The 27,628-nt window shown below is 49.0% G+C and overlaps 1 protein-coding gene across 1 annotated transcript; it reads left to right on the top strand.

Annotated features, from left to right (window-relative positions):
• The first annotated feature begins 3,495 nt into the window (after positions 1-3,495).
• AZIN2 (antizyme inhibitor 2) lies at positions 3,496-25,197 on the top strand. The gene is made up of 9 exons (XM_036256266.1): positions 3,496-3,630; positions 5,244-5,417; positions 14,385-14,557; positions 15,495-15,629; positions 16,312-16,477; positions 18,528-18,690; positions 19,786-19,898; positions 22,508-22,722; positions 24,723-25,197. The coding sequence occupies exons 1-9, from the start codon at positions 3,526-3,528 to the stop codon at positions 24,859-24,861; spliced, it is 1,383 nt and encodes a 460-aa protein (XP_036112159.1). The 5' UTR covers positions 3,496-3,525; the 3' UTR covers positions 24,862-25,197.
• The last annotated feature ends 2,431 nt before the right edge of the window (positions 25,198-27,628 follow it).

Below are 27,628 nucleotides of genomic sequence, written 5' to 3'. Positions count from 1 at the left end.
CAGATTTTTCGTTTGTAAAATGGGAACAATTATAGCCCCTGTGACATAGGGTTGTCATGGAGATTTAGTGATATAACATACCCAGTAGGGAAAAAGAAAAATCCAGTTTATCTGTGTCCAGTCCACTAACCCTTGACAGATAACAAATGGATAGACTGCATTCTGGTTTGTTCCTTATTACCTTTATCGATTCATTAAATAAGCATACTGAATGTGCCTGCTATATGCCTCCTCTGTACCAGGGGATGAAAAGAACTAGTGACGTAGACTTAGACCATGGCAGCCAAATACAGCTAGCTTAAAAAAAAAAAAAAAAGGTTTAAAAAAAGTAGAACCAAAGTTTGTTTGGGTGTCCCTCCCCTCCTCTTACTATCATCTTTTCTTGAGGCTTCTCTTTGAGGTTTCATTCATGGCTCCTGGTCTACCTCCTCACAGTCAGTAGATGCTCGTTCTCAGGACCTCTGTCACTAATTCATACTATGATACAAATGACTACAAATCTCTCAAAGCAGGGACCTGCAAATTATCCCACCTGTAAAGCTGACTGCCTCCTGTAAGGCTGTTCCTATGCATAGGAAGCAAGAAGGTTCCAGGTAGAAGGGCACTGAGAAATCATTCAGCCAGGCAGAAGTGACTGTCTAAGCAGAATGACCCCAAAAAGGACACTCAGCAGTCACGTGGCAAGGCTGGGTGGGGAGCAGAAAATGGCTCTTCCAGACTCCATGGTCACTGCTTTACATCATCTGTGCATGTTCTGATTAGGTTGTGCAGAGTGCCCTAGGCAGATACTGAGGCAGGACTAAAATTGCCTGTGTCTTTAAGAAGCCTACAGCCTGACAAGAGACATGAACACATATATTAGACCAAAAGCCCTTTGACCACTGATTTGAAATGCCGTCTTCATTGTGCACATTCTTCCTTATGCACAAGACTATTCTAGACTCTGTTCTGTGCTACTGCTGTCTTTCTGCACCACCGCTATGCTGTTTCAAAGGCTATTCTTTTATAAAATAATTTGCTATCTGGTAGAGGAAGTCCTCATTCTTTTTCAAGAACGTCTTAGCTGTTCTCATATGATTAATATTCCAGATGGACTTTTAAATTAGGTTTTGAGTAACACAGACATTGAGTCCTCTTCAGCACTCTTATTTATGCCAGGCACTGGGCACTCAGAGGAGCCAGGCACTCGGTTCCTGCCCTTGGAAGCTCACAAATTCACTGGGAAGTGTAACCAAACAAAAAGTGTAGAACATCATCAGGAATCTCACCCTGTGGGTAACCAGAGCCCATGGAGTGAGGAGTCAGTACAGATATGTGTTGTGAGTTCCACTGCTCCTCTAGACTAGAAAAGTGGGAGCCCTGGCCGGTTTGGCTCAGCGGTTAGAGCATCGACCTGCGGTCCTGAGAGTCCCGGGTTCGGTTCCCGCTAAGGGCACGTACCTCGGTTGCAGTTTGTCCCTGGCCCTGGTTGGTCCTGCGGGTGGCAGCCACTCGATGTGTTCCTTTCACATCGATGTTTCTCTCTCTCTCTCTCTGTTCCTCTCTCTCCCTCCCACTCTACCTGAACAAAAAAATGGGAAGATGTCCTCGGGTGAGGATAAAAAAAAAAAAAAGAAAAGTCGTGGGAGACTCAACAGGGGAGGTGACATACTGGACCTAGATGGAATAGTAGGAGTTTTTCAAGTATAGAAGAGAAGAAATGCTTTGAATGGGGAAGTCAGAGAACGCTTACCTTCTCTGAAGGAGACACATTTCATTTGAGAGTTGGTAGGTGTTTACCCGATTCAGAGGATGAAATGAAGGGAGGGATTGCCCTGGGCAGGGAAAATCTCAAGGAGGCTTTCTGAAGACATTTTGACTGGGTTTGAATTGGAGGAATCAGAGAAGATGCTGGAAGGGGTAATTAAATAAAACGGATTTTATTAGAAAATAATACAAGATGACTTTTGACTTGGACTTCGAGGGAGGAGCGAGACAGAGGAGAGGAGGTGATAACATAAAAGTCTTCCCAGGAGCAAATAGGAAATCTCCTGCCTAGCTTTCTGTCCCCTTTCTAAATGCCAAGATCTAGGAACTAAGAGTCCTACTGCATAGACGCTGGTAATTCTGAGGTAGTGACTCTGCAGTTCCGAATTTCAGGCGTGGGGTAGCCGAGGATAGGGGATCAGCCAGGAGGACCGAGGCTCAGGTTTGCGGAGCCGGCTTGCTGAACTGAATGCTTTATGTCAGAATTGACCAATGGGATGACGGCACCCGGTTGCCAGGGCTACAGTAGGAGCGGAGGCGGGGTCTGAGCGACAGGGGCGGGGTCAGGGCGGGGCTTATATAGGCAGGCAGTGGGAGGAAGGCGGAGCGTGAGGTCGGTGGCTGCTGGGCGGGCGGGGCGCAGGCCGCAGGGCCGGATCCCGGGGGAGCGAGGGAGCGGAGGCGCGGAGGCGCGGTGGATCCGATTTACTCGCTGGGGAGATCTATGGGCCGAAGCCGTGTAAATGCGTTTTAAGGCGAGTGCGGGGAGTGGCTCTGGGAGCCTCGGGGCGGGCGCCCTCGGCTTCAGTGCTGACGTGCCCCTGGCCCCTCTTGCCTCCTTTCAGCAGGGGCCTCGGCTCCGCAACTGCCACTCCTCCTCGGGGTGTTGCACAAGTTTCGAGGTCACCGGCGACCCCCCCTAGCAGTGCGCCTGGCTCTGGCCCCTGCGAAGGAGGACGGGGCTTGGTAAGGGTGTGTGTGTGTTTTTGGGGGGGGGGCGGGAGGACCTCGGCCCTGCACTCGGGAGGGCTCACTCGGGCACAACCTGCCTTTGGTTCTTGCCGCTGGAGCCCGCATGGCGCCCCAGAGCACACTTAGAATCCCAGCACTCCAGGACCAGCCGGTCCTTGTTTACAAACGGTGAAACTGAGGCAGTGAGGGGGCCGGGGCCTACCCAAGGTCACTCAGCGGAGAGCGCACGCAGACTGAGCTCCGGCTCTGGGGCTGAGACTCCTTGGCAGAGCCATTTGCAGCCTCTTCAGGTGGGCGTGGTCAGGACCCGGGCCACGCTGGGAACTTGGCCACCCGAGATATTCGGCTTTCCTGCTCCCTTTCTTTCTTTCTTTTTTTTTTTTAAAACTAAAACCCGAATTTCAGAACTGGAAAGGATCCCCAAAACAATCCATCCACTTTACAGATAAGGAAACTGAGGCTCGGAGAGGCAGTGACATCTAGGCATCTAATGCCTTGTCCTAGTCCAGGACTCCCGATTGTCTCTACCCTTCCCAGTGAACCTAAGCTCCTCAGGCTTGTGCTAGGGGTGTGGCGGGGTGTGTCAGGACTGGGCACCCTGGCTTGGGGAAGTGAGGGGTCAGCGAAGGCCAGCGCCCCCCGCCCCCAGTTGACACCCAGGCCAGCAGCCCCCTCACTCTGCCCCCGCAGTGTGTTGCATACTTTCTAAGGCGGCGGCGCGGCGGCGGCGGCGGCGGCGGCGGCGGCGGCGGCAGCAGCAGCAGCAGCAGCAGCGGTAGCGGCGGCGGCTCCATCCAGCCCATCGGCATGGCTGGCTACCTGAGGGAAACGGACTTTGTGATGGTGGAGGAGGGCTTCAGCACCCGAGACCTGCTGGAGGAACTCACTCTGGGGGCCTCACAGGCCACCACGGTGAGGGGCTGTGGGTGGGGGTGGGTCCCCTGTTATTGGTGCTGGACCCACTGCCTCCTCAGAAAGGGCCCCTGAGACCCGCATCTTATTCTTTCTTTCACTTATATGCTATTCAATCCTTGCGATTTGCAAATGACAGGCTCATTTTGTTCCCAGTTCCTGGTCCTTGCCCCCAAACCTGCCCCTCCCATTCCCTGCCTTCATAACAGCACCACTATCATCTGCCTAGCCTTAGATCTAGGTCAAAAACCTGGGAGCCCCTTCTTCTCTCCCCCCCACCCCACCCCATCTAGGCATCACCAAACTCCGTGAGTTCAGCCTCCTTAAAATACCCTCCAGTGAGCTCCTCCAGAACTTCTCTTTTGTAGTTTAGGCCTCATCTCTCTAAAGATCCCCCAACCTCTTCCCTGCCTCACCCCCCTCACACACACACACACACACACACACACACACACAATTTTATCACAGCCCTGCCCAAAATCAGAATTTTTTTGTCAATTCCCAATTGCTTATACTATAGGATCAAGTCAGAACCTCTCTGCCTTCATAGCCCATTTCCGGCTTCTCCCATGGTCTATATCCTGGTCCATCAGTGCTGAACTGCTCCGCTCATATGTCCTGATGATGCCACGTGTCCTATTATCACTCCTTTGCCTAGAACACCCTTCTCCTGGCCTCTCTCCCTTTTACCCATTTCTACTCATTCCTTATTACTCCTCAGTGCCACCATTTCCTGATTGCCCAGGTGGATTTTGTATATTTTCTCATGGCCCCACTGCATTGTGCAGAAACTCCCAATTTAGCATTTATTGAATGCACTTGTAATTATGTAAGGAATTTGCTCTCTTCCAGACCCAGTTCCCTTCAGGGCTAGAGCCCTGTCTTGTCATCTCTGTCCCTTAGCATAATGTCCGACACCAAGTGGGCATCAGTAAAAAAAAAAAAGTAAAGTGTTGCATAAAGGGAAACTGAGTCCTAGGGAAGGTTTCAGTAATGTGGTCTCACCCATAGCCTTATATGTGTTCAGCCCTCAGCAAGTCTGTGATGGCCACTTGTCCACAGGCATGGGTTGCAGTGGCAGTGGGACTACCTCAAGGCTTCATTGAGCACCAATATGTGAAAAGCAATGGGCTGTGGGCCAGAGCTTTGGCCTTTTTCTGGAGAAGACAGATGCATACACAGTTCTTGGAAATAAGTGCAAAATGTAGTGGGAGTATTAAAGGCAGAGTTGCCTTTTTGGTTTGAGGGAGGTGGTGTTCGAGGTGAAAATTGAAGGTAGATCAGGAATTTGTCAGACACAAGTGGGGGAAGGGTATTCTATGTGGAGGGCAGGGTGGGAACAGAGGCTGGCAGGAGGGAATATAAATAATCCAGTCTGCAGGTGGAGTTTAAACTGCAGTGAAGGGAGGGACTAGGGCTGGATCATAGATCCTTGAATGCCAGGCTGGGGAGTTTGCCTTCTGTTCTGTAGACGTGGGCAGCCCCAGAGAATTTAGAACAGAGTGGCTTTGTGGCCACAGCCGAGCTTGGGGCAGATACTCGGGGGGACCAGGGATGGCATGCACAAGGAGGGAGCTCGGTGGGGTCTCACATTCACCTATCTTGTTGTGCAGGGTGAGGTCACTGCCTTCTTCGTGGCCGACCTGGGTGCGGTAGTGAGGAAGCACTTTTGCTTTCTGAAGTGCCTGCCTAGAGTCCAGCCCTTTTACGCTGTCAAGTGCAACAGCAGCCTGGGTGTGCTGAAGGTCCTGGCTGAGCTGGGGCTGGGCTTCAGCTGTGCCAACAAGGTGAGCCCCTGCCCCCACCAGCACACTGACCCTCACTACCTACTGAGCACACACATGGCCCCAACTGCTCTGGGTGGGCCCTGGGGAGGCAACAGTGATCTGCAGTTGGCCCCTGCCCTCTGGGAAGGGGCTTTAAGGGACAAGGGAGGGAAAAACAAGCATGGAATCCGCCAAATTAGAACCTTGTGTGTCCCTAGGGTAGATGGGTAACCTCTTTTAATGGAGGCTTTCAAACTTCTTGGCATAGAGCTATACATGATATTCCTTTGATGAAAACAAAACAAAAACACCCATTTATTATTGGTTTTCTTTTCTTTTTCCTGTTATAATCTTAATAATGTGTGACTACATTTTCTTAATCTTTTTATTTTATTATTTTTTAATCCTCACCTGAGGATATTTTTCAGACAGAGTGGGAGGGAGAGAGAGAAACATCTATGTGACAGAGACACATCTACTGGCTGCCTCCTGCATGACCCTGAGCAGGGCCAGGGACAAATTGCAACCGAGGTATGTGCCCTTGACTGGAATCAAAACCACTTTGGTCCATGAGCCAATGCTCTAGCCAGGGCGATTTTCTTAAACCTTTTAAAGTTTTGTTATTATTACCAATTCTATTGTCCTTCTACTTTTATTATTTTATTTTTATTTATTTATAAATATGTTGTTTTTTTTTTTAAAGAGAGAGGAAGGGAGAGATGGAAACATCGATGTGAGAGAGAAACATGGATTGGCTGCCTTCTGCATGACCCCCACTGGGGATTGAGCCTGCAACCCGTGCATGTGCCCTGACTGGGAATCGTACTGGGACCTCTCAGTCCATGGCATGACCCTCAATCCACTGAGCCACACCAGCTGGGCACCCTTCTAATTTTATTAATGCTGTTGTCTTAATTCTCTCCTGGCTCAGTTTAGATTTACTTTGCTTATTTGCTATTATTCTTTATTCACTGAGCTCCTACAGTGTGCTAGTAAGTAGGGATGGCAGTAGAGTGTTTAGTAAGACAGATTCTGTTGTCCTTGAATTAAATGCTTAGCCTACCTATTTTCATTCTTACTTGAGAAAAGGCTTTAAACTATAAAGTTTCCCTAGAATACAGCTTTGGATATTTATTCAGCAGACATTTATTAAGCATCTACTATGGTGTCAAGTACTATTCTAGATGGAAATTTAGCAACTGAACAAAATAAAACAACAACAACAAAAGGCCCTTTTTCATGGAATTGGCTTTTTAAAATAAGTAATGAAAATCAATATTATTTTAGATGATAAATTTAATATAATGGAGAAAATTAAAGTGGGAAAGGGAAGTAGGGAATGCTGGGAGAAAAGATGGCACTTTTAGATAGTTTGGCCAGGGAAGGCTTTGCTGAAATTTGAATACAGACCTGAAGAAAGCAAAGGATCAAGCCAGTGGATAACTAGGGGAAGAGCATTCTAGGCAGAGGGAACAGCAATTGCAAGGGCCCTGAGGTGCCTGGTGGGCATTGGTTTGTGATATTGTCATTACCGTTATGTTTTGTAATGGTTAGTAATGATTGTTTTGAGGGGAACCCCTTTAAAAAAAACCCTTTTAAGCCCCTTATGGGCAGCAATATGACTGGGTGTTGTGAGGAGAGTTTTAGAAGGGGTTCCTGGGAGAGAAAGGAGAAGAGCTTGCCTGGGCAGGATGGCAGGGCTGGTGGGATTCCAGAGGGAGACAGATGTGCACCAGGGTGGGGTGGTCATAACGAGCAGGTTAACCTTTTCCAGAGACTAATGTTAATGCTGTTATTGATAGTACCTCTCTCCCTTTTGTCACCCGCAAAGCCCCCTTGCATTAGCTCTTGCTCTGTGCACCTGGTTGTGTGTGTGTGTCGCATAAAGCCCTGTGAGGGGCATAGGGAGAGAGATTGCCATCTTACAGTTGAGGAAACTGGGACCAATGTACACAGCTTGCTCACAACAGGGCCCCTGCACACGCTGGGCCTCTGCTCTGGGCGAGAGGATGGGGATCCTTTTCCAGCCCCCTTGGTCTAGCGGTGAAGAAGAACAGGACTGAACACCACTAACTAGAGTCCTCTGCTTCTGGAAACCCAGAGGTGGGGTCCTTGGCCCTCTCGCCTCAAAGGGTGTTAGGGCTTAGAAGGACCTTGAAGTCAGTGGGGACTTTAAAAGCATCTACTATTTGCTGAGTGCTCCTGTTGTGCCAGGCGCTTTGCCAAGCGTTTTCTGTATGTGATCTCATTTTATTCTCGCTACAACCGTGTGAGGTAATTATTATTACCCTGATTCTGACCACAGTCCTGTGAGGAAGCCTTTGGTGTATAAGGAAAGGAAGCACAAAAGTTGAGTGACTCACTGGGAAGTGGCCGCTTGTGTATAGCAAGGGGGGTCTCTGATTCTATAGCTGCTGTCTTTTTCAGGATCCTAGGGAGGGGATGGCTGAGCTGGGACTAAGCTGGTGACAGATGCTAACCGGAGGGCTAGGAGAGGCCAAGAACCCCTCCTGGTGGGTAGGATCACACAGACCTTTGGGTGCATTTACTGAGAGGCGGCTGTGGGCCACCAAGATTTTAATAGAAGTCCACGGCTGCCCTCTTCTGGTCAACTATAGCTGGTGGCCACACTTGGCACATGCCTTGGGTCCACATTGATTGAGAACTTCACAGTGAGCTGGGGGCTGGGTGTACACATTTGCATTGGAGGGCTCCAGGGTAAAGGGCACACGCCTTGCATGGGACTCTGGTTCACCCACCTTCCTAAAGACCCTATGTCATCTCTCCTGATTCCATCTCTTGCCCTCTCTTGCTGTCTCCCTTGGCATATTTCCATTTTACAAAGCCTTTCCTGGATATCACATCATCCCCCACCCTGATCCCTTGCTCCTTCTTCATGGCCAAACAGGTTGGCTACACTCACATGTCTGCACTCACTTGTCACTTTCCATTAGCACCCACTCCTTATGTGATTGCTTTCCGACCTCCACTCCCTACTCCAAGGAGCCTCCTCTTACCAACGTCCCCAGGGATCTCCAGGATGCAGTGAGCACTTTATTTTAAACCTTCATTTTGAATTATTCAAATAATATATGTTTTTTTCTTTTATTCCTCACCCGAAAATATTTTTCTACTTGTTATCAGATAGAGTGGGGGTGGGGAGAGAGAGACAGAAAGAAACATCAATGTGATAGAGCCACATCGACTGGTTGCCTCCCACACGACCTGACCAGGCTGGGGACAAACCGCAACTGACATACGTGCACGGGACTGGAATCGATCTTGCGACTCATTGGTTTGCAAGCAGACGCTTCAACTGCTGAGCTAATCCGGCCAGGGCAAATAATATATGTATTCATTGACACACACATACACATACATGCACACATATACAGGACATCAGCTTTATGTTTTCAGAGATCATCGCCATCACTAATATGAGTTTGGTGGGTACTTGGCCTGTGTAGCTAAGTTGGTTGAGCATCGTCCCTGCACCAAAAGGTCGCTGGTTTGATTCCCCATCAGGGCACATGCCCAGGTTGTGGACTTGATCCCTGGTGGGGGGTGTGCAGAAGGCAGCCAGCTCATCCATGTTTCTTTCTCATGTTTCTCTCCCTCTGTCTTGAAAATCAATAAAAACATATTCAATATGACCTATAGGAAATATACACACTGTCTTGTGATTTGCAATACAATATAAAAGGTGGTCACGTGGTACACACTGTTTGGCAGTAGTTTTCAACTCGGCAGGTTTGGAGGTCTGTCCATGCTGATGCATTTCAACCTTGTTGGGGACACTTTTTGGTCCTTTTATTATTTGACCTCTCAGCATATTCAATGCAGGGGCTTTTTGTTTTTTGTTTGGTAAGAACATTTAACATGAGACCTATGTGCTTAACAAGGTTTTAAGTACAATGTGGTTAACTGTAGGCACATGTTGTACAGCAGATCTCTAGAACTTACTCATCTTGCAGAACTGAAATCTGATTTCCATTGAGTAGCCAGTTTCCATTTAATCACAGTCTTTTAAAAAACATCCTCTCCCAAGGATATTTTTTTCATTGATTTTCAGATAGAGTGGGAAGGAGGGAGAGAGAAAGAGAGAAACATCGATGTGAGAGACATACCAATTGGTTGCCTCCTGCATGACCCCAACCAGGGCCGGGGATCAAATCACAACCGAGGTTCATGCCCTTGACTAGAATTGAACCTGAGACTCTTTGGTCCGAGGGCCATCACTCTTACTGCTGAGCCAAACCAGTTAGGGCTAACGACAGTCTTTTAAAAAATACTCAACAATAACACATGCTCCTCCTTTTAAAGACTTCGGAAGTATGTGAGAAGAGCATGAATGCTGCTCTGCCCTGCCCCGCCCTCCTCAGGTGCCCTGCGAGCTGAGACACTGAGACACGGCCTTCCACACACACAGGTTGTGGGACAGGCTTTGCTTGGACAGGAATGGCGTTGTAATCTCTCTCGTTCTGCCTCTTCTGGAGACATCCCCTCTCCTCACCTCTCTGCGTCACGTGAGTGCCAGCTTCCCCTCATCTGCTCTCGGGGAGCGTGCCTCTGGGTTCCACCTCAGGCTCCCTTCTCGTGTAAGCTCTCCCTCTGCTTAGGGACTTTCATCTCCTCCCATGGCTTTAAATGCCATCAACACGCCACCACCTCCCACGTTTTGATCTCCTTCCCAGACCTATCTCACCAGCTGCTGGCTTGATAATGACACAGGATGCCTGGAATCCATGTGTGCAAATCACGATTCCTCCAGAAGGGTCCCTTGGTCTGCTGGGCATGAGGTCCCCCTCGGACATCCTCACCCTGCGTCCCCACGTGTAAACCGCCACCAACCTTGCCAGCCCCTCTTCCAGAACACATCTCCCCTTGCCTTTCTAGTTATCTCTGCCAGGGTGACTGTGGCCAGTCTCCCCACAGTCCCCTCAGGCCATTTAGGGTAGCCAGAGGGATGGGCGTGTAGACCTTGTGTTTAAAATGCCAATCTGAGCATATAATTTTCCTCTTGAAACCCTTCAGACTGTTTTTCATCACTTGAGGATAAAATATGAACCCACATCAGTTTCCCATTGGCTCTGCCCACCTCCCTCCAACCTCATCTTCCTCCCTGCGCACACCCGGCCACTCCACCATCCTCTGAATCAAGCTGAGCACCTGCCTCAGAACCTTTGCACAGGCACTACCTCCACCAGAAACCTTTCCTTCCTTCCGTCTTGGCCTGCCACAGGCCTCCGGTGGGTCTCAGCTTAAATTTCTGATCTTGAGCCCTACACTCAGGGCTCCCCATTCTCATGCTCTTCAGTATCCTGTACTTTTTCTTCATGGCTCTTATCCATGTGTAATTCCATCATTACTCAGTGTCCACTCATTCCTGCCTGTCTTCCCCACCAGCTGAGAGGACCACAGGTCAGAGGCCCTGTCTGCTTTACTTACCACCTCCTTTCATTAGCACCTAGCACGGAGCCTGGCAACTCAGCAGAGCCCCCCAGAAATACTCGTCAGCTCAGGATCGAGGTTGACTTCTCCACTGTACTGTGGTCAAGAGCCGGTGTGCTCCAGTCTGACAGCTCTGGGTTAGGATTCCAGCTGTGTCGCTTATCAACTGTGTTACTTTGGACAAGTCACTTAACCTCTCTAAGCCTCCGTTTCCTATCTCATAAGATTATTATAAAGATTAAATAAGAATGTAAATAAAGTATTTGATGCGGCGGCTGGCATTCCGTTATTTTTTCCTTTTTGTTTTTATTTTTTAATCCTCACCTGCAGATATTTTTCCATTTATCTTCAGATAGAGTGGGAGTGGGAGAGAGAGAGAGAGAGAAACATCAATGTGAGAGAGACATATCGATCGGCTGCCTCCTGCATGACCCTGACCAGGGCCGGGGACTGAACCGCAACCAAGGTACGTGCCCTTGACCAGAATTGAACCCATGACTCCTTGGTCCACAGGCCGACGCTCTAACCGCTGAGCCAAACTGGCCAGGGCTATTTTTACCTTTTTAAATGATTTATTTAAAAATTATAGATGACATGCAATATACTAGTTTCAGGTGTACAACAGTGATTAGACATTTATACACCTTACACAGTAATCATCACGATAAGTCTAGTAATTATCTGTCACCACATATAGTTATTATGATATTATTGACCGTATTCTCTGTGCTGTACATTACATTCCCATGACTTAAGTGTGTTTTTTTCATCCCTCACCCGAGAATATGTTTATTGATTTTAGAGAGAGAGGAAGGGAGAGAGAGTGAGAGGAGGAGAGAGAAAGATCAATGTGAGGGAGAAACAAACATCTATCAGTTGCCTCCTGTACTCGCCCTGATTGAAAATGGAAAGGGTGACATTCCAACCAACTGAGCCACCTGGCCAGGGTGACTTAAGTATTTAAAAAAAATTTTTTTTTCTATATTGATTTTAGAGACAGAGGAAGGGAGAAGGAGAGAGAGAAACATCGATGAGAGAGAGCATTGATTGGCTGCCTCCTGCATGCCCCCCACTGGGAATCGGGCTCACAACCTGGGCATGTGTCCTGACCGGGAATTGAACTGGTGACCTCCTGGTGCATGGGTCAATGCTCAGCCACTGAGCCACACTGGCTGGGCACGACTTATGTTATTTTATAACTGGAAATTTGTACCTCTTATTCACCTTCAACTTTTTTGCCCTTCCTCCAACTCCCTTTCCCTGTGGTAACCATGATCTGTATCTATGAGTCTTTTTTGTTTTATTTTGTTTATTTTTTTAGGTTCCACATGTAAGTGAAATCATACAGTATTTGCCTTTCTCTGTCAGATTTATTTTACTTAGCATAATACCTTCTAGGTCCACTCATTGTATTGCAAATGGCAAGATTTCATTCTTTTTTTGTGGCCATTGTATATGTATACCACATCTTTTTTTTTTTTTTTTTTTTTAATCCATACGTCTATTGATGCACAACTGGTTGCTTCTGTATCTTGGTTATTGTAAATACTGCTGCAGTGACTATGGGGTGCATATATCTTTTTGAATTAGTGTTTTTGATTTCTTTGAATAAATACCCAGAAGTGGGATTGCTGGATCATATGATAGTTCTATTTTTCACTTTTTGAAAAACCACCATATTGTTTTCCATAGTGGCTGCACCAGTTTTTATTCCCACCAAGAGTGCATGAGGGTTCCCTTTTCTCCACATCCTTGACAATGCTTTTTGATGATAGCCATTCTGACAGGTGTGAGATGATACTTCAGTGTGGTTTTGATTTGCATTTTTTGATGATGACAGCAACGGTTATTCTTTAAATATTTACAGTCAAAGCTAAACCCTCAGGTCCCCAAAGTTCTAGCACTGGTTCTTTTTCTCACCTCATGTGGTGAAGTGAAGATTAAAATAGCTTCCCAGCCCTGGCTGGTTTTGCTCAGTGTTTAGAGCATTGGCCCATAGACCAGAGCGTCCTGGGTTCGGTTCCTGCTAAGGGCACGTACCTCGGTTGTGGTTTGTCCCCAGCCCTGGTTGGGGTTGTGTGGGTGGCAACCACTCGATGTGTCTCTCTTACATCGATGTTTCTCTCTTTCTCTTCTTCCCTCTCTCCCTTCTGCTCTGTCTGAAGATGAATGCAAAAATGTCCTCGGGTGAGGATAAAAAAATAAAATAAAATAGCTTCCCAGCCACTTAGACCCGGGGTCTTTGGAAGCAAGCTGGGATGGCAGCAATGCCAGCTCTGGACTTGGACCTTTGTGTCCTGCTCTGCCGCATACTGGCTGTGCTACCACAGGCAGGTGGACCTCTCTGTCCTCTGTTAAATAAATATTTCACAGATAGTTATAGGCATCACCTGAGATAATGCACATAAACCTTGTGCTGAAAAGGTCTTATTACAAACTCAGGATGGCTAAAAGGGCCCTCTGTCTCCTACCATGCTTCTAAACAGACTTCCTTCCCTTGATCATGGAGAGTCAGACCTGAGCTTGAAAGTCGGTTCTGCCACCTACTTGCCACATGGCCTCTCTGAGCATCAGTTTCCTTCTCTGTCGAATGGGGTTATTGTAAGGAGTAAATAAGCCAGTTAATCTACAGCAAGGGTCGACAAGCTGTGGATAGTGGGCCAAGTCCAGCCCATTGCTGATTTTGTGAAGTTTTATTGGATCCCAGCCTGGCTCATTCACGCATGCAGTGTCCGTGGCTGTTTTGATGTTACAGCGGCAGTGGAGTTGTTGTGGCGGAAGTAGTATGGCCAACAAAGCCTAAACTATTTACTCTCTGGCCCTTTGCAGAAAAGTCTGCCAACACCTGATATAATAAGCATCTCATTGGGTGCCTGCTTGTGGTAGGTGCTCAATGACTATGGTTGCTGTCATTGTCACCATCACTGTCTGTATCATTAATGCAGTCACCAGGTGGAGCAGTGTTCTGTACAGGCGAGGAAGAGGAGGCCCTGGGGGGAGAAGGGCTCGCTGGAGTCACCCAGCACAGTGCCACCCACACAGCAGGCCTGTGTCAGAAAGACTCCTGGTGTGCGCTTTCCAATACATCGACCAATATTCTCCAAGCACTTAAACCTGCCAGGAAAATGTGTCAGAAGTCTGTTGTCAGGGCCACCATGAGTCCATATAATGCCTTTATGTGAATTAGAAAATGTACCCCTTCTTTAAGGCATTCAATTTTACAATCAACATACTGATTTTGTTAGAAATTTGCTTTACTGCCTGAAAGCTGTACTAAATGTACAAATCTACCGTGTATTCTTTGTCAATGGGCCCCCCAGGACCGTGCGGTGCGTCACTGCGCAGCCGTGCCTGGCAGCCCGCCTGTCAAACAATATGAGCCAGCAGGAGTCTGGTTTATACCTGTTGCTGAAAGCAAAGCCCACTTCTTATGGACCTCTGCATGCGTAGCTATTTGCCCTTCATCTGTGTTTCCTTGGCTTCTGCGGATCCAGCAGGCCCTGGAGCCTCCTCACCACCACCTTTGGGACCCCACAGGCAGAGATGGAGTTGGTCCAGTGTCTTGGCATCCCTGCCAGTAAGATCATCTACGCCAATCCCTGCAAACAAATTGCACAGATCAAGTATGCTGCCAAGCATGGGGTCCAGCTGCTGAGCTTTGACAATGACATGGAGCTGGCAAAAGTGGTGAAGAACCACCCCAGTGCCAAGTAAGCTGAGAGCCACTCGTGTGGGAGGCGGGAGGGGTGGGAAGAGTGGTGTTGGAGCAAAGGACCCTGCCCTGGACCCAGCCATAGACACCCTTGGACTGGACCCAGGTTGCCAGGGCCTGACTCAGACAAAGGCAGAAATGACTGATTACAGCCCATGGTGTTATGGAGGTCAAAGTCACGGCTGAGAGGGGGTGGTTGGGGAAGGTTCATGAAGGAAGTGGCATTTCAGGTGGGCCTTGAGTGGTGAATCAAATTTGGGGAGGGCCCAACACTGTACCAGAGCAAACTGCATAAGCAAGTGTATGGAGGTCAGACGTAGCACGGGTCATCTGAGGGCTAAGCAGACACTTTGTGTAACTGAACACGCCACGTGCGAGGGGCGAGGGAGACAGACGTGAATGATGCTGGTCGCCGGGCAGGGACCCGATGCATGTGGGCTTTGCGAGGGGTCAGGGCTGGACGTCTTGCTCAGGCTCAGGCTGGCGTCCTAGGGGTTCCAGGGAGGGGCCTTGGGGTGAAGGGGAAGCCAGGGGGTGGGCTGCTCTGGTTCACCCAAAGCAGCTTCCATTTCGTCTGTTACACATGACATTGGGATTCTCAGTAAGACTGTGTTTGAAAACTAGAATGGTTTCCCTCACACAAGAAGAGTTGGAAAAGCCTGGCTGGTATAGTGGCTGATTCAGAGGAAGAGGAGATGCTGGGAGAACCGGAGAGGTTGCGACCAGGGCAGGGACTGCAGGGAAGGGCCCAGGGATGTTTAGGGAATGGAAGGGACAGGACCTGGAGTCTGACTGGCTGTGCAGGGAAGGAAGGGGTCTGGGGGCCTGTGGCGCTGGGTGGCTCTGAGTCGCAGGGGTTCACACCCCTTGACTCAGAGAAGTGGTTGGGGTGGGGAGGCGGGGTGCATCGGCAGAGGCGCTGTGTGTCTCCTCAGGCTGCTTCTGTGCATCGCCAACGATGACTCCCACTCCCTGAGCTGCCTCAGCCTCAAGTTTGGAGCACTGCTGAAATCCTGTAGACCCCTGCTTCAAACCGCCAAGGAGAGCCACGTAGAGGTGGTGGGGGTGAGGTGAGTGTCTGGAAGCCCCACCACCTCCACCTCCACCTGGCCCACTGCCTCTTTCCCAGGAACTAACCAATTCTGTAGGAGACCTTCCCAAGGTCCTCCAGGAGGGCCTGTCCTGGGGCTGGGATTCTGCCATTTGAGAGTCCCTCTCTTTGGAAAGAAGGCTTGGCATGTCCTGCTGCCCCAACCCCACAGTCCCCAGGTCTTATCGCAAGAGGTCCCAGGAGAGACCTGGCTTTGCAAGAGTTATACCAGCCTGCAGGCCACACCTTTGCAATGACTTAACAACACAGCTTTCATTTATTCTGTACATAGGACACTCCAGGCCCTGTGCTGAATGTTTCATGTACGTTATCCCAGTCTGTGGGGTCCTGGTCCCGCTTGACAGAGGGGGAGCTAAAGCCCAGGCAGGCCACACAGCTGACGGAGGGGCACATCCAGACCTGGCTGACACCTCAGAAAGCCCAGCCCTTGGGCAGAATGGAGGGATGGCAGGGGCACCGAGTGCCAAGTCTCCTGCCTACTTCTCACTTGCCACATGGCCCTCAACAACTCATTTAACCTCTTAGGCCCTTAGTCATTACATCTGTCAAATGGGCACCATGTCCAATGTGCCTTCCTGGCTGGGGCTGCGGTGGTGGCACGGGGCCCTGCGTGCAAGCCAAGGCTTTTCCTCCTTTCCCAGCTTTCACGTTGGCAGTGGCTGTCCTGACCCTCGGGCCTATGCTCAGTTCATCGCAGATGCCCGGCTTGTGTTTGAAATGGGCGCAGAGCTGGGTCACAGGATGCACATCCTGGACCTTGGTGGCAGCTTCCCGGGAGTGGAGGGGGCCAAAGTGAGATTCGAAGAGGTAACCCTGGGGTCGCTAGTGTCACCCTGGGCTCTGTGGGGGTGGGGGCGGCGGGGAGGGTTATAATGCCGGTAGGTAGCCCACTGTGAGCAGATCCTGTGTGCTAAGTGCTGTGCTTGGTTCTTTACCTGGATCTTATTATTAACCTTGTGTTACTGCTCAGCAGATGAGGCTCATAGAAATGATGTCACTTCCTGAGTCCTCGGTAGAGCTGGCTGCACACCTAGCTCTGCCTGACTCCAGCCCAGGCACATATTTGAGGCTCAACCAGGTCAAATTTGTATAAGTCATAAAAATTTCTGAAGGTCTGGGCTGATGAGAAATTAAATAAGAGGGCAGGAAAAAGAAAGCAGACCTGTCCACCTTCCCATCTGTGAGATGAAATCAAGAAAAATGTGTCATCTCAATCCCCACCCCAACCTCTAGGGGTCGCTTCTCCTTAGTTGTAAGAGCTTCATTGGGGAATACCCACATCTAGGACCTGACCCTAAGAAAATAATGCACTATAGATGCAAAGAATTGGCCTCACAGATGAGCATTGCAGCACTGTATGTCACAGTATTACCCTGGACTTCCCTCGTCCATCTAACACTGGGGGATTGGTTAAATTATGAAACGTTCTTATGAAGAAAACATTTAGTCATATGAAGAGATCATTCACAGTCTATTGAGTAAAACAGGTTATAAAAAACATGTGTATAACCCTATCTTGTTTAGCATAAAAATAGTGTTTGTATAAAAAAAAAATTAAAGAAGCTACTACAAAAAATTAATAATGATTAGGTTAATCTGGATAATAGAATTAGGAATGATTTAAAAATTTTTTATTTTTTTAAATTAATTTATTTTTTATCCTCGCCCAAGGACATTTTTGCATTTATCTTCAGGTAGAGCGGGAGGGAGAGAGGGAGGAAGAGAGAGAGAAACATTGATGTGAGACACATTGAGTGGTTGTCACCCACACGACCCCAACCGGGGCCAGGGACAAACTGCAACTGAGGTACGTGCCCCTAGCAGAAACTGAACCCAGGACTCCCTGGTCTGCGGGCCGATGCTCTAACTGCTGAGCCAGACCGGCCAGGGCAAAAAAAAAGAATTTTAAATACAGTTCACATTCAGTATTATTTTGTATTAGTTTCAGGTGTATAGCATCGTGGTTAGACAATCATATACTTTACAAAGTGATCTCACCGATATTTCCAGTACTATTTTGTAACTACCAATCTACACTTCTTAATCCCTTCACCTTTTTTACCCAGTCCCCCAACCCCCTTCCCCTCTAGCAACCATCAGTCTGTTCTCTGTGTCTGAATCTGTTTCAATTTTGTTTGTTCATTATTTTGTTCTTTAGATCCCACATATAAGTGAAATTATATGGTATTTCTCTGACATTTATTTCACTTAGCATCATACCCTCTAGATCCATCTATGCTGAAATTAGGGGCCGTTTCTCTCTCTTTATCTTCTTTCTATTTTCTGTAAAAAAATGTGTCATTTAACAGATTGGTTATTTATGAAAGAAAAATCCACATCAGGGCTTCTGAGTACCAGGTGTTAGTTTAAGAGTGCCTCCTCCCACTGTGGGCTTGACCCAGCTCTGTATTCCACCTACCTTCTCGGCCAGCTGTCTGCGGCTACCAGCTGGGGCCTTAGCAGCTGCCTAGCCCTTCTTTCTGAAATCAAAGAAGCTTTCAAGAAGTAGACTTGGGCCCTGGCCAGTTTGGCTCAGCGGTTAGAGCGTCGGCCTGCGGTCCGGAGAGACCCGGGTTCGGTTCCCGCTAAGGGCACGTACTTCAGTTGTAGTTTGTCCCCGGCCTTGGTTGGTCGTGCGGGTGGCAGCCACTCGATGTGTCCCTTCACGTCGATGTTTCTCTCTCTCTCTCCCTTCCTCTCTCTCCCTCCCACTCTATCTGTACAAAAAAATGGAAAAAATATCCTCGGGTGAGGATTAAAAAAAAAAAAAAAGTAGACTTGGAGCTGAAGCAAGTTTTCAGCAGAAACCCCACATTTCAAACATGTAACTGTCCACCCTCCATCCTCCTACCACTAGATTGCATCTGTGATCAACTCAGCCTTGGACCTGTACTTCCCGGAGGGCTGTGGTGTGGACATCCTTGCCAAGCTGGGGCGCTACTATGTCACCTCGGCCTTCACCTTGGCAGTCAGCATCATCGCCAAGAAGGAGGTTCTTCTGGACCAGCCTGGCAGGGAGGGTAGGTGTCAGGTGGGCAGCTGAGCCCCTTCTTCCCTAAAGCTAGGGACTGGCTGACTGAGCAGGGTATGGTTTTAGGGAGTGGGGGAATCTAGAGACTGGGTCCTTGCTTTAGGGAAATTTGCAGTCAAGTCCCTTTCACTCCCAAGACAGGTATTTAGCATCTTTTTCTTCTATGCATGTCCATATTTTATGAAGGTTAAGATCACAACCACCTTAGGTAGAATAAATACTTTATTAACTATATTATACAAATGAGAACATTGAGAACAAAAGAAAATACAAGTGAATTGTTTAATAACGAGTAAGAGGTAAAGCCTGCATCTGATCTCATGTTTGTCTCCTAAGTGCAGGCTCTTACTCACTGCATCTCATAACATAATGAAACTAATGAATGACAATTTATATTTGTCTAAGGCCACTTGACAGCTATGCATGGAGAGGTTGAGTCACTAGCCCAAGGTCACACAGCAGATAAGGGGCAGTGCTGAGATTCAAATTCAGGCTGGGCTGACTCAAGGCGTCTCTGTCTACACTGCTAACATCAGTCCTCTTCCCCACACTTCCAGACATATTAGTCCTCTTGGCAGCCCCACACGAGAATCCATATGGAGGGGTCGTGGGCTTCAGGTAGAATGTCGTATGTGTTGTGTGTGCGTGCATGTGCATGTGTGTGTGGCATTCTTCTGACTGCCTTTATAGATCTGGGGGACTGTCCTATCTAGTCCCACCAGGAGACCTGGCTTCTCATTCCAGTTCATGCACTGCCCCAGTCATGTGCCTCTGAGCAAGTGCCTTAACCTCTTGGAGTCTTGAGTTTAGCTGGGTTGCTCTTCTGCCTTAGCTGGGGCATCGAGGGGCTCAGTTGCAGGCAAGGCAAATGTCTTGGGCAGGGTTGCTCAGTTACAAGGGTGAGTGTTTCCAACAAGGCAGCGAACCTCACGTCACACGCAGGAGGAGGCGGGAGCCAGCCCATACCTGAGCCCTTTCACTTCAGTAGCCCATCATCCTTGTGGAGCCCACCATGTGCCAGCTCCCTACTCCCGCCCCCTCATCCTGCTGCTTACCCTGCCCCTGACCTCTCCCGTCCCTGCAGAGGAGACTGATTCTGCCCCTAAGACCATCACGTACCACCTCGATGAGGGCATCTATGGAATCTTCAACTCAGTCCTGTTTGACAACACCTGCCCAACCCCTGTCCTGCAGAAGGTGAGCTTCTTGGGCCTGTTTTCAATTGTGTGGATGTGTTTAAATTACATTTTTTTTGTGTTATTTAATTTTTAAAAAGTAGAACATATTCATTGTAGAAAATAGACAAGGATGAAGAAGGTTATCACCCATACTCTCACCCCATAGAGATTCTTTGAACATTAGATTTCTTTTAGGTTATTATTATTATTATTATTTTAATTATTTTGTTTTTTGTTACAGATGTTTCTCCTTTATTCCCCATTGACACCCTCCTCCCCATCCCCCCCCACCCCATCCCCGGCTTTGTTGTCCATGTCCATTGGTTATACATACATGCATATAAGTTCTGTGGTTTATCTCTTCCCTCTCCCTACCACCCCCTCTTCTGAGGGTTGTCAGTCTGTACCCTACTTCTGTGTCTCTGGGTCTACCCTATTCCTCACACTGTTATGTCTTTTCTGTTTTAAAAAAAAAGTATTATATATTTTTTCCCATAAGGTTGGGGTCATATTGCTTTGTAACCTGCTTTTTTTCACTTAATATAGGGTGTAGCTCTTTCCAAGCCAATAACTAATCCCTGACAGTGAGCTTTTTGATGACTGCAGAATATTTTAACTGATCTAACTTCAGTGGTTGGCCATTAGTTGCCTGTTTTTGAGCACTGTGAGCATACCTTGACATCATCTCTGATGGATATCAAAAGAATCAGAAGTAAAAAAAAACAGCACCTCTTTATTGGGTTTTTCCATGTTAACAGGGAACAGGAATTGGCAAAACATTCCTATTGGCCTGTGAATGCAGCCCAGGGTCTCCGATAGCTTCGTGGGCATCTTTAAAGGGAAAGAAAGTCAGATACACCCTTGTATTTTCACATCTCCAGGCCTTTGTGGGTCCCATTTCTGGAAGGAAACCTAAGTGACTAACCAGCACCTATACCATCACGAGCTTCAATATGTGTGCTTTTTTCTTTTCCTCTTCATTCTTTCTAATTTTTCAAGGCCCAGTCAAATGTCAGCTCCTCTTTGTAGCTCTTCCTGCCCCTTATCTGCGGCAGGTAGAGGGAGCCCGCTCCTCCTCCAGGCATCCATGACTTGATGGGCCTTCATTCTATAGTTGTGTTTTTTTTTTTGTACAGATAGAGTGGGAGGGAGAGAGAGAGAGAGAGAAAGAGAGAGAGAGATTGAGAGAGAGAAACATCGACGTGAAAGGGACACATCGAGTGGCTGCCACCTGCATGACCAACCAGGGCCGGGGACAAACTGCAACCGAAGTACGTGCCCTTGGCGGGAACTGAACCCGGGTCTCTCCGGACCGCAGGCCGACGCTCTAACCGCTGAGCCAAACCAGCCAGGGCTATAGTTGTGTTTTTGTTGTTGTTTTTTTTTAATCCTCACTCGAAGACATTTTTCCATATTTTGTTCAGATAGAGTGGGAGGGAGAGAGAGGAACAGAGAGAAAGACATGGACATGAAAGGGACACGAGTGGCTACCTCCTGCACAACCCAACCAGGACTGGGGATGAATCACAACCAATGTACATGCCTTTGACAGGAATCAAATCTGTGACTTATTGGTCTGTGGGCTGACGCTCTAACCACTGACCAGGGCCCAATTAGTTTTTGGATAAAAATGCTTCATGGGCCCGGCCGGTGTGGCTCAGTGGTTGAGCATCGACCCGTGCACCAAGAGGTTGCCAGTTTGATTCCTGGTCAGGGCTCATGCCCAGGTTGTGGGCCCAATCCCCAGTAGGGGGCATGCAGGAGGCAGCCAATAGATGTTCTCTCTCATCGATGTTTCTATCTCTCTCTCCCTCTTCCTTCCTCTCTCTATAAGATCAATAAAGAAAAAAATGCTACCCTAGCTGGTTTGGCTCAGCGGTTAGAGCATCGGCCTGCGGTCCAGAGAGACCTGGGTTCGGTTCCGGCTAAGGGCGCGTACCTCAGTTGCGGTTTGTCCCTGGCCCTGGTTGGTCATGCGGGTGGCAGCCACTCGATGTATCCCTTTCACATCTATGTTTTTCTCTCTCCCTCCCACTCTATCTGAACAAAAAATGGAAAAATGCCCTCGGGTGAGGATAAAAAAAAATTAAAAAAATGCTTCATGGGAGGTCTTGGCTTTGCTTTCTTTGTAGTGTAATAAACATCCTTATCATTCACCCCCCCATCCCTCTGTCTCTTCCTGAGCAAAATAACTATTATTTTGACTTGTGTTATTTTTTCATATAGGGTTTTTCTTTTTTCCACATACAATTTTTTTTTTTTTGGTGGTAAGAATACTTTCTATGAAATCTACCCTTGTAACAGGTTTTTATGTGTATAATACGGTATTATCATCCATAAAAACCTCTACGAAGGTAGACACCCACCCGGCCAGGGCAGATTAAGAGCCATGCGCACAGGCACACAGCCAGCAAGTGTTGGAGTCTCCATTTGACACCAGGCGTTGTGGCTTCAGTCTAAGAGGCAAGAAATGCAGAGAAGTGGGAGGGCTTTAAATGCTAGGCTAGGAGTCCATCCAGTCTATCCGACTGGCTATTGGAGCCATTGAAGGCTTTTGTAGGGAGGAATGATAAGGCTGTGGACAGTATGCCCAGGAAAGCTGAATGTGGTCATCCCTCTGTCCTGCAGAAACCACCCACAGAGCAGCCCTGGTACAGCAGCAGCCTGTGGGGCCCGGCGGCTGACGGCTGTGACTGTGTAGCTGAGGGCCTGTGGCTGCCGCAACTACATGTAGGGGACTGGCTGGTCTTTGAGAACATGGGCGCCTACACCGTGGGCATGGGTTCCCTCTTCAGAGGGACTCAGACCTGCCGCATCACCTACGCCATGTCCCGAGTGGCCTGGTAAGGGGGCCCTGCTGGGAAACGGAGTGGGGGTGGGCTGGGGCGGAGAAAGAACAGGATGGAGCAGAAGCAGTGAGGGGGACCTGAGATTGGAAACTTTGTATCTGTGAAATCTAATTTGACAAGTAGCTCTTGGCTGCTGATTCCAAGTGAGGCCTGTGCTTGGCACCCAGCTGACTTGCTGGATGAATGAGACTGCACTTCCCTGGAGGAGCTCAGAGCCTGGGAGAGACACAGAGAAGCAGACAGTCTTCCTGGTGATTCTGTGCTGATGGAGAGGGCAGGCTGCAGAGGCCGAGGTTCCTTCCTGGGGCCCAGATCCACCCAGGAAGGGAAGATGAAGTAAAGCCTGGGAGATGAGAGGGAGTTGGGCAGCCCGGAGGGGAAGGAGGGGTTCCAGGGAGAGAGAGCAGGGAGTGGGCATTCTGCCTGCATGAGCTAGCGAAGTTGGTCGTGGCTGGGAAGGGAGCAGGGCTGCGTTTGAGAAGGGCCTTGATGACTGCGGGAAGGGCTTTGAGCAGCACGGGGAAGCATGGATTGGCCTGGAGAGGGGAGTCCCATGGTTTGACTTGGATTCTTAGGCCTCTCGCTGCTATGTGGATTAAGAGAGGACCAGGTTGAGTGCAGACAGAGCTGACCAGCTGAGTGGCTGCTCTGTGACCCAGCAAAGACTGGCGCTCGCTCAGCCTCCGTCTTCCCATCTAGAAACGGGCCTGACACCGGCCCGCTTCTGCACCAGGCCCGCGTTGGGATCCATTGAGGCCCGGTGAGCAAGATGGGAGGAAAGTTGACTTTGTGGAACTCTTCTGTCTGGCTTTATGATTATTTCCTTTCAACCACACGAAACTCTGTGGCATGAGTATTATCACAAACAGACAGGTCACTTGCTTGAGGTCACACAGCTGGTTGGCAGTGGAGAGTCCCCCTTCTGGGGCTGGGGAGAAGGCTGCGGAGGGTAGGAGCGGCCACCCCCTCCACTGAGGACGAGTTTACTCTGTGCCAGCGTGCCGCTGGGGGCACCGGGACTAACTCCCTGCCCTGCTGTGGTTGAAGGGATGTCACAGAAGCAGATATTGGGCCCTATTGTTATCCAGGAGAAGTGCACTGTGCTATGGGATTCAGGGAAGTCTTCCCCGAGATGCAGTCACTGAAGCTGAGACCTGAAGACCGAGGAGGAATTAGTCAGGGTTGACGATGCAGGTGGAGGCACAAGTACATGCTCAGGCCCGGGATGGGGCACGTGTGAGCCTGAAAGGTGGCCGCTGTGGATGGCACACGGGAGGTGAGGATGGGCATGGTTGGAGAGGCCAGCTGGGGCAGATCATGGGGCCTGAGAGCGGAGAAAGCTGCTGGCAACTCAAGAGCAGGGATTTACTGTTTGGAAAGATGGCTCTGGGTCAGAAATGCCTGGAGGAGGCCGGAGCAGAGGGGGAGACTGTGCGTCCCGGGCGAGAGATGGTGGTGGCGGTGGGGATGGAGAGAGGTGTGCACCTGTGAGGAGGTCCAGGAGCTGGGCTCAGCAGGGATCGACTGGGTGTGGGGACGAGATTCCCAACTCATGGCTGATCAGATGGTGAAGCTGTGTGTCAGCGTGGGTAGGTAAGAGGAGAAACAGTTGGTGGTGTTTTCTGAATGGGGCAGGAGAGAACCCAAGCCTGGAGGATGAAGCATGTGGGAGTGAGAGTTGGATGCAATCCTAGTCCTACCACTGTCTAGAGAGGTGACCTTGGGCAGGTCACTTCTCTCTGTCTCTACTTCCTCATCAGTAAAATGGGGATGATAATGCTGCCCTTACAGGGTTCCTTTCCTTCTTGGGGGGGTTGGACTACAAGAAGGGGGGAAGAGGGGTCAAAAAGCCTTCCCCTGCCCTAGGCTGGGCTCTGGGCTTCAGGTGAGACCCCCATACCCAATGGGGCCAGGTCTTCCGGTGCAGGGCCATCAGGAGTCCCCAGCCTGCGGGTCCCATGCTGGTGGCTCCAGTTCCTGTCTCTCATCCTCAGGAAGGCGCTGCGAGAGCAGCTGTTGCCTGCAGAGCAGGATGAAGATGCTGAGGGCGTGTGCAAGCCTCTGTCCTGCGGCTGGGAGATCACTGACACCTTGTGCGTGGGCCCTGTCTTCACCCCTGCGAGCATCATGTGAGCAGGCCCCGTTCCCCCTGGAGAAGCCCAGCGGGGCCACAGAGATGCCTCTGGGAGAGGTGGGGAAGGTGGCCGGCGGGGCACCCTCTGACCAGGACTCTGGTGCTCGCTCTGCTGCTCCCCCCACTCCACCTGTAGTGTTTCTGCCCTGTAAATAGGACCAGTCTTACACTCGCTGTAGTTCAAGTATGCAACATAAATCCTGTTCCTTCCAGCTGTGTCCGCCTCCTCTGCAGTGCAAGGGTCTGGTCACCAGGTGTGGGGTGTTCTTGGGGTCTCCCTTGGTCTCTTTCCCACTTTTGTAAATATGGAGCAAATAAATATTTAGGTTTTTAAATATTCTGGTGGAATCCAGCAGTTCAATTCCCAAAGTAGCCTGGCTAGGCCAGCAGCGAGATTTCCCAGCCTGCACCGGGACCCTACGGCCTCTGCCTCAGTCCTGCCCTGGCTGCAGTGTGGGCATCTCCTGCTGGCACCAGCTGCTCTGACTCATCTCTCCCCTCTCCACAGGCCCCCATGCCTGGTGGCATGAGGAAGGGTGAGCTGTCAGGGCTGGAGGTGGGGTCAGAGTTGCTTCCCTTCAGCCCTGGAGCTCAGCTCATGACTGAGAGGGGCCTCTGTGTGAACCGAACACCCAGCCTGAGGCCTGACCCAAAGTGGGGACAACCAAGTATTTGACACAGCTGTGGAAATTCATACCAAAGACAAAGAGCAGAGAGATGGGTTTTGAGGAGACAGTGCACCCTCACTCTCCTTGCAGGTCGGAGGCAATACAAGTGATGCCAGTATGTGGTGGGTGGTGGTGCTGATTGAGGCAGTAACTATTAGACAGGGTTGGTCATAGACACTGCCATGTTCAGTGCAGGGGCACCAATGTTGATGTCTCCTCAGGCTAGGACAAAGGATCCTTCACACCGTTAGGATCTCAGGCTGTACTACCAGGGAGTTCAGATTTTAGAGTCCCCCCTGCTGCAACAGGTGACCCCAAAGACTTTTCTTCTGCATTAAAAAAAATTGAGATATAACTCACATACCTTACAATTCACCCTTTCAAAGTGTAAAATTTGGTGGTTTTTATTTTGTAATTATTTTTATCCTTACCTGAGGATAGGTTTTTATTTATTTTAGAGAGAGTGAAATTGAGAGCATGAGAGAAACATCGATGTGAGAGAGAAACATCAATTGGTTGCCTGCCACATGCATCTAGACCAGGGACTGATCCCACAACCTTCTGGTGTACAGGATGATACTCTAACCAATTGAGCCACCCGGCAAGGGAAAATTTGGTGGTTTTTAGTATATCCACAGAGTTTGTACAACCATCACTGCTATCTCATTCTAGAACATGTTCTCGCCTCAAAAAGAAACCCATCAGCAGTTACTCTCCATTTTCCCCTTCCCCATCCCCTGGCAACCACTAATCTACTTTCCATCTCCATGGATTTGCCTATTCTGGACATTCTGTTTAGATTTCTTATACATTCACTTGAACTTCTCTCTGGGTAAGGCTTGTACAATGTGTGTTTTTTCCCCACACCACCAAGTAATCCTCCAACACCAGCTAGGTGTATTACAGTTTCACTCAATTCCAATACTATCCACCTGGAGATAGCTTCAGATCCCACAGATGAAGGGTTCCGTCCTCCAAGACTGCCCCTCCGCCGACTTCAGAGGCTAATCACCAAGTCCAGGTTGTCACCTGTGCTTCTGATCGACTGGCTATAATAGGTCAGTGGTTCTGACAACCCCTTTTTTGGGTTCAATTAATCTGCTACAGGGGCTCACAGAACTCAGAAAGACATTTTACTTACTAGATTACTGGTTTATTATAAAAGGAATCAATTCAGGAACAGCCAGATGGCAGGGATGCATAGGGCAAGATATGGAGAAAGGGCACGAGCTTCCACGTTCTCCCCACTGTCCCAGTGTCCCAGCAGCTCCGTGTGCTCACCCACCTGGGAGCGCTCCGAATCCTGTCTTTTTCAGGTTTTATGGAGGCTTCACTACATAGGCATGAAAGATGTAAGTCACTGGCCATTGGTGAGTGAACTCAATCTCCAGCCCCTCTCCCCTCCCCAGAGTTGGATGTGGGGTGGGACATAACAAGACACCTTCATCACTTAGGAAACTACAAGAATTTTAGGAGCTCTGTGCCAGGAATGAGGATGAAGACCCCAAAATGCATTTATTTTATTTTATTTTATTTTTATGAATTTTTATTTATTTTTTTGTTACAGATATTTTACCTTTTTACCTCATTGGCACCCCCAACCCCCCCCCCCCTCCACCCTGTCCCTGGCTTAGTTGTCCATGTCCATTGGTCATGCATACATGCATATAAGTTCTGTGGTTTATCTCTTCGCACCCCCCCCCCCCCCCCATCCCCTCTTCTGAGGGATGTCAGTCTGTGCCCTACTTCCATGTGTCTGGGTCTACTGTATTCCTCAGACTGTTATGTTCATTATATTCCGTATATAAGTGAGATCATGTGGTATTTGTCTTTTTCTGCTTGGCTTCTTTCACTTAGGATAATACTTTCCAGGTCCCTCCATGTCGTCTCAAAGGATAAGAGATCTTTCTTTCTTACCGCTGCATAGTACTCCATGGTGTATATGTACCACTGCTTTTTTATCCATTCGTCTACTGGTGGACACTTGGGCTGTTTCCAGATCTTAGCTATTGTAAATAGTGCTGCTATGAACATGGGGGTACATATATTCTTCCTGATTGGTGTTTCAGGCTTCTTAGGGTATATTCCCAGCAGTGGG

Source organism: Molossus molossus, unplaced genomic scaffold (assembly GCF_014108415.1).
Source record: "Molossus molossus isolate mMolMol1 unplaced genomic scaffold, mMolMol1.p scaffold_m16_p_12, whole genome shotgun sequence".
In the NCBI taxonomy this organism is placed as follows: Eukaryota; Metazoa; Chordata; class Mammalia; order Chiroptera; family Molossidae; genus Molossus; species Molossus molossus.
The sequence above is the reverse complement of the archived record's forward strand: the minus strand, read 5'-3'. Positions and strand labels throughout refer to the sequence as shown.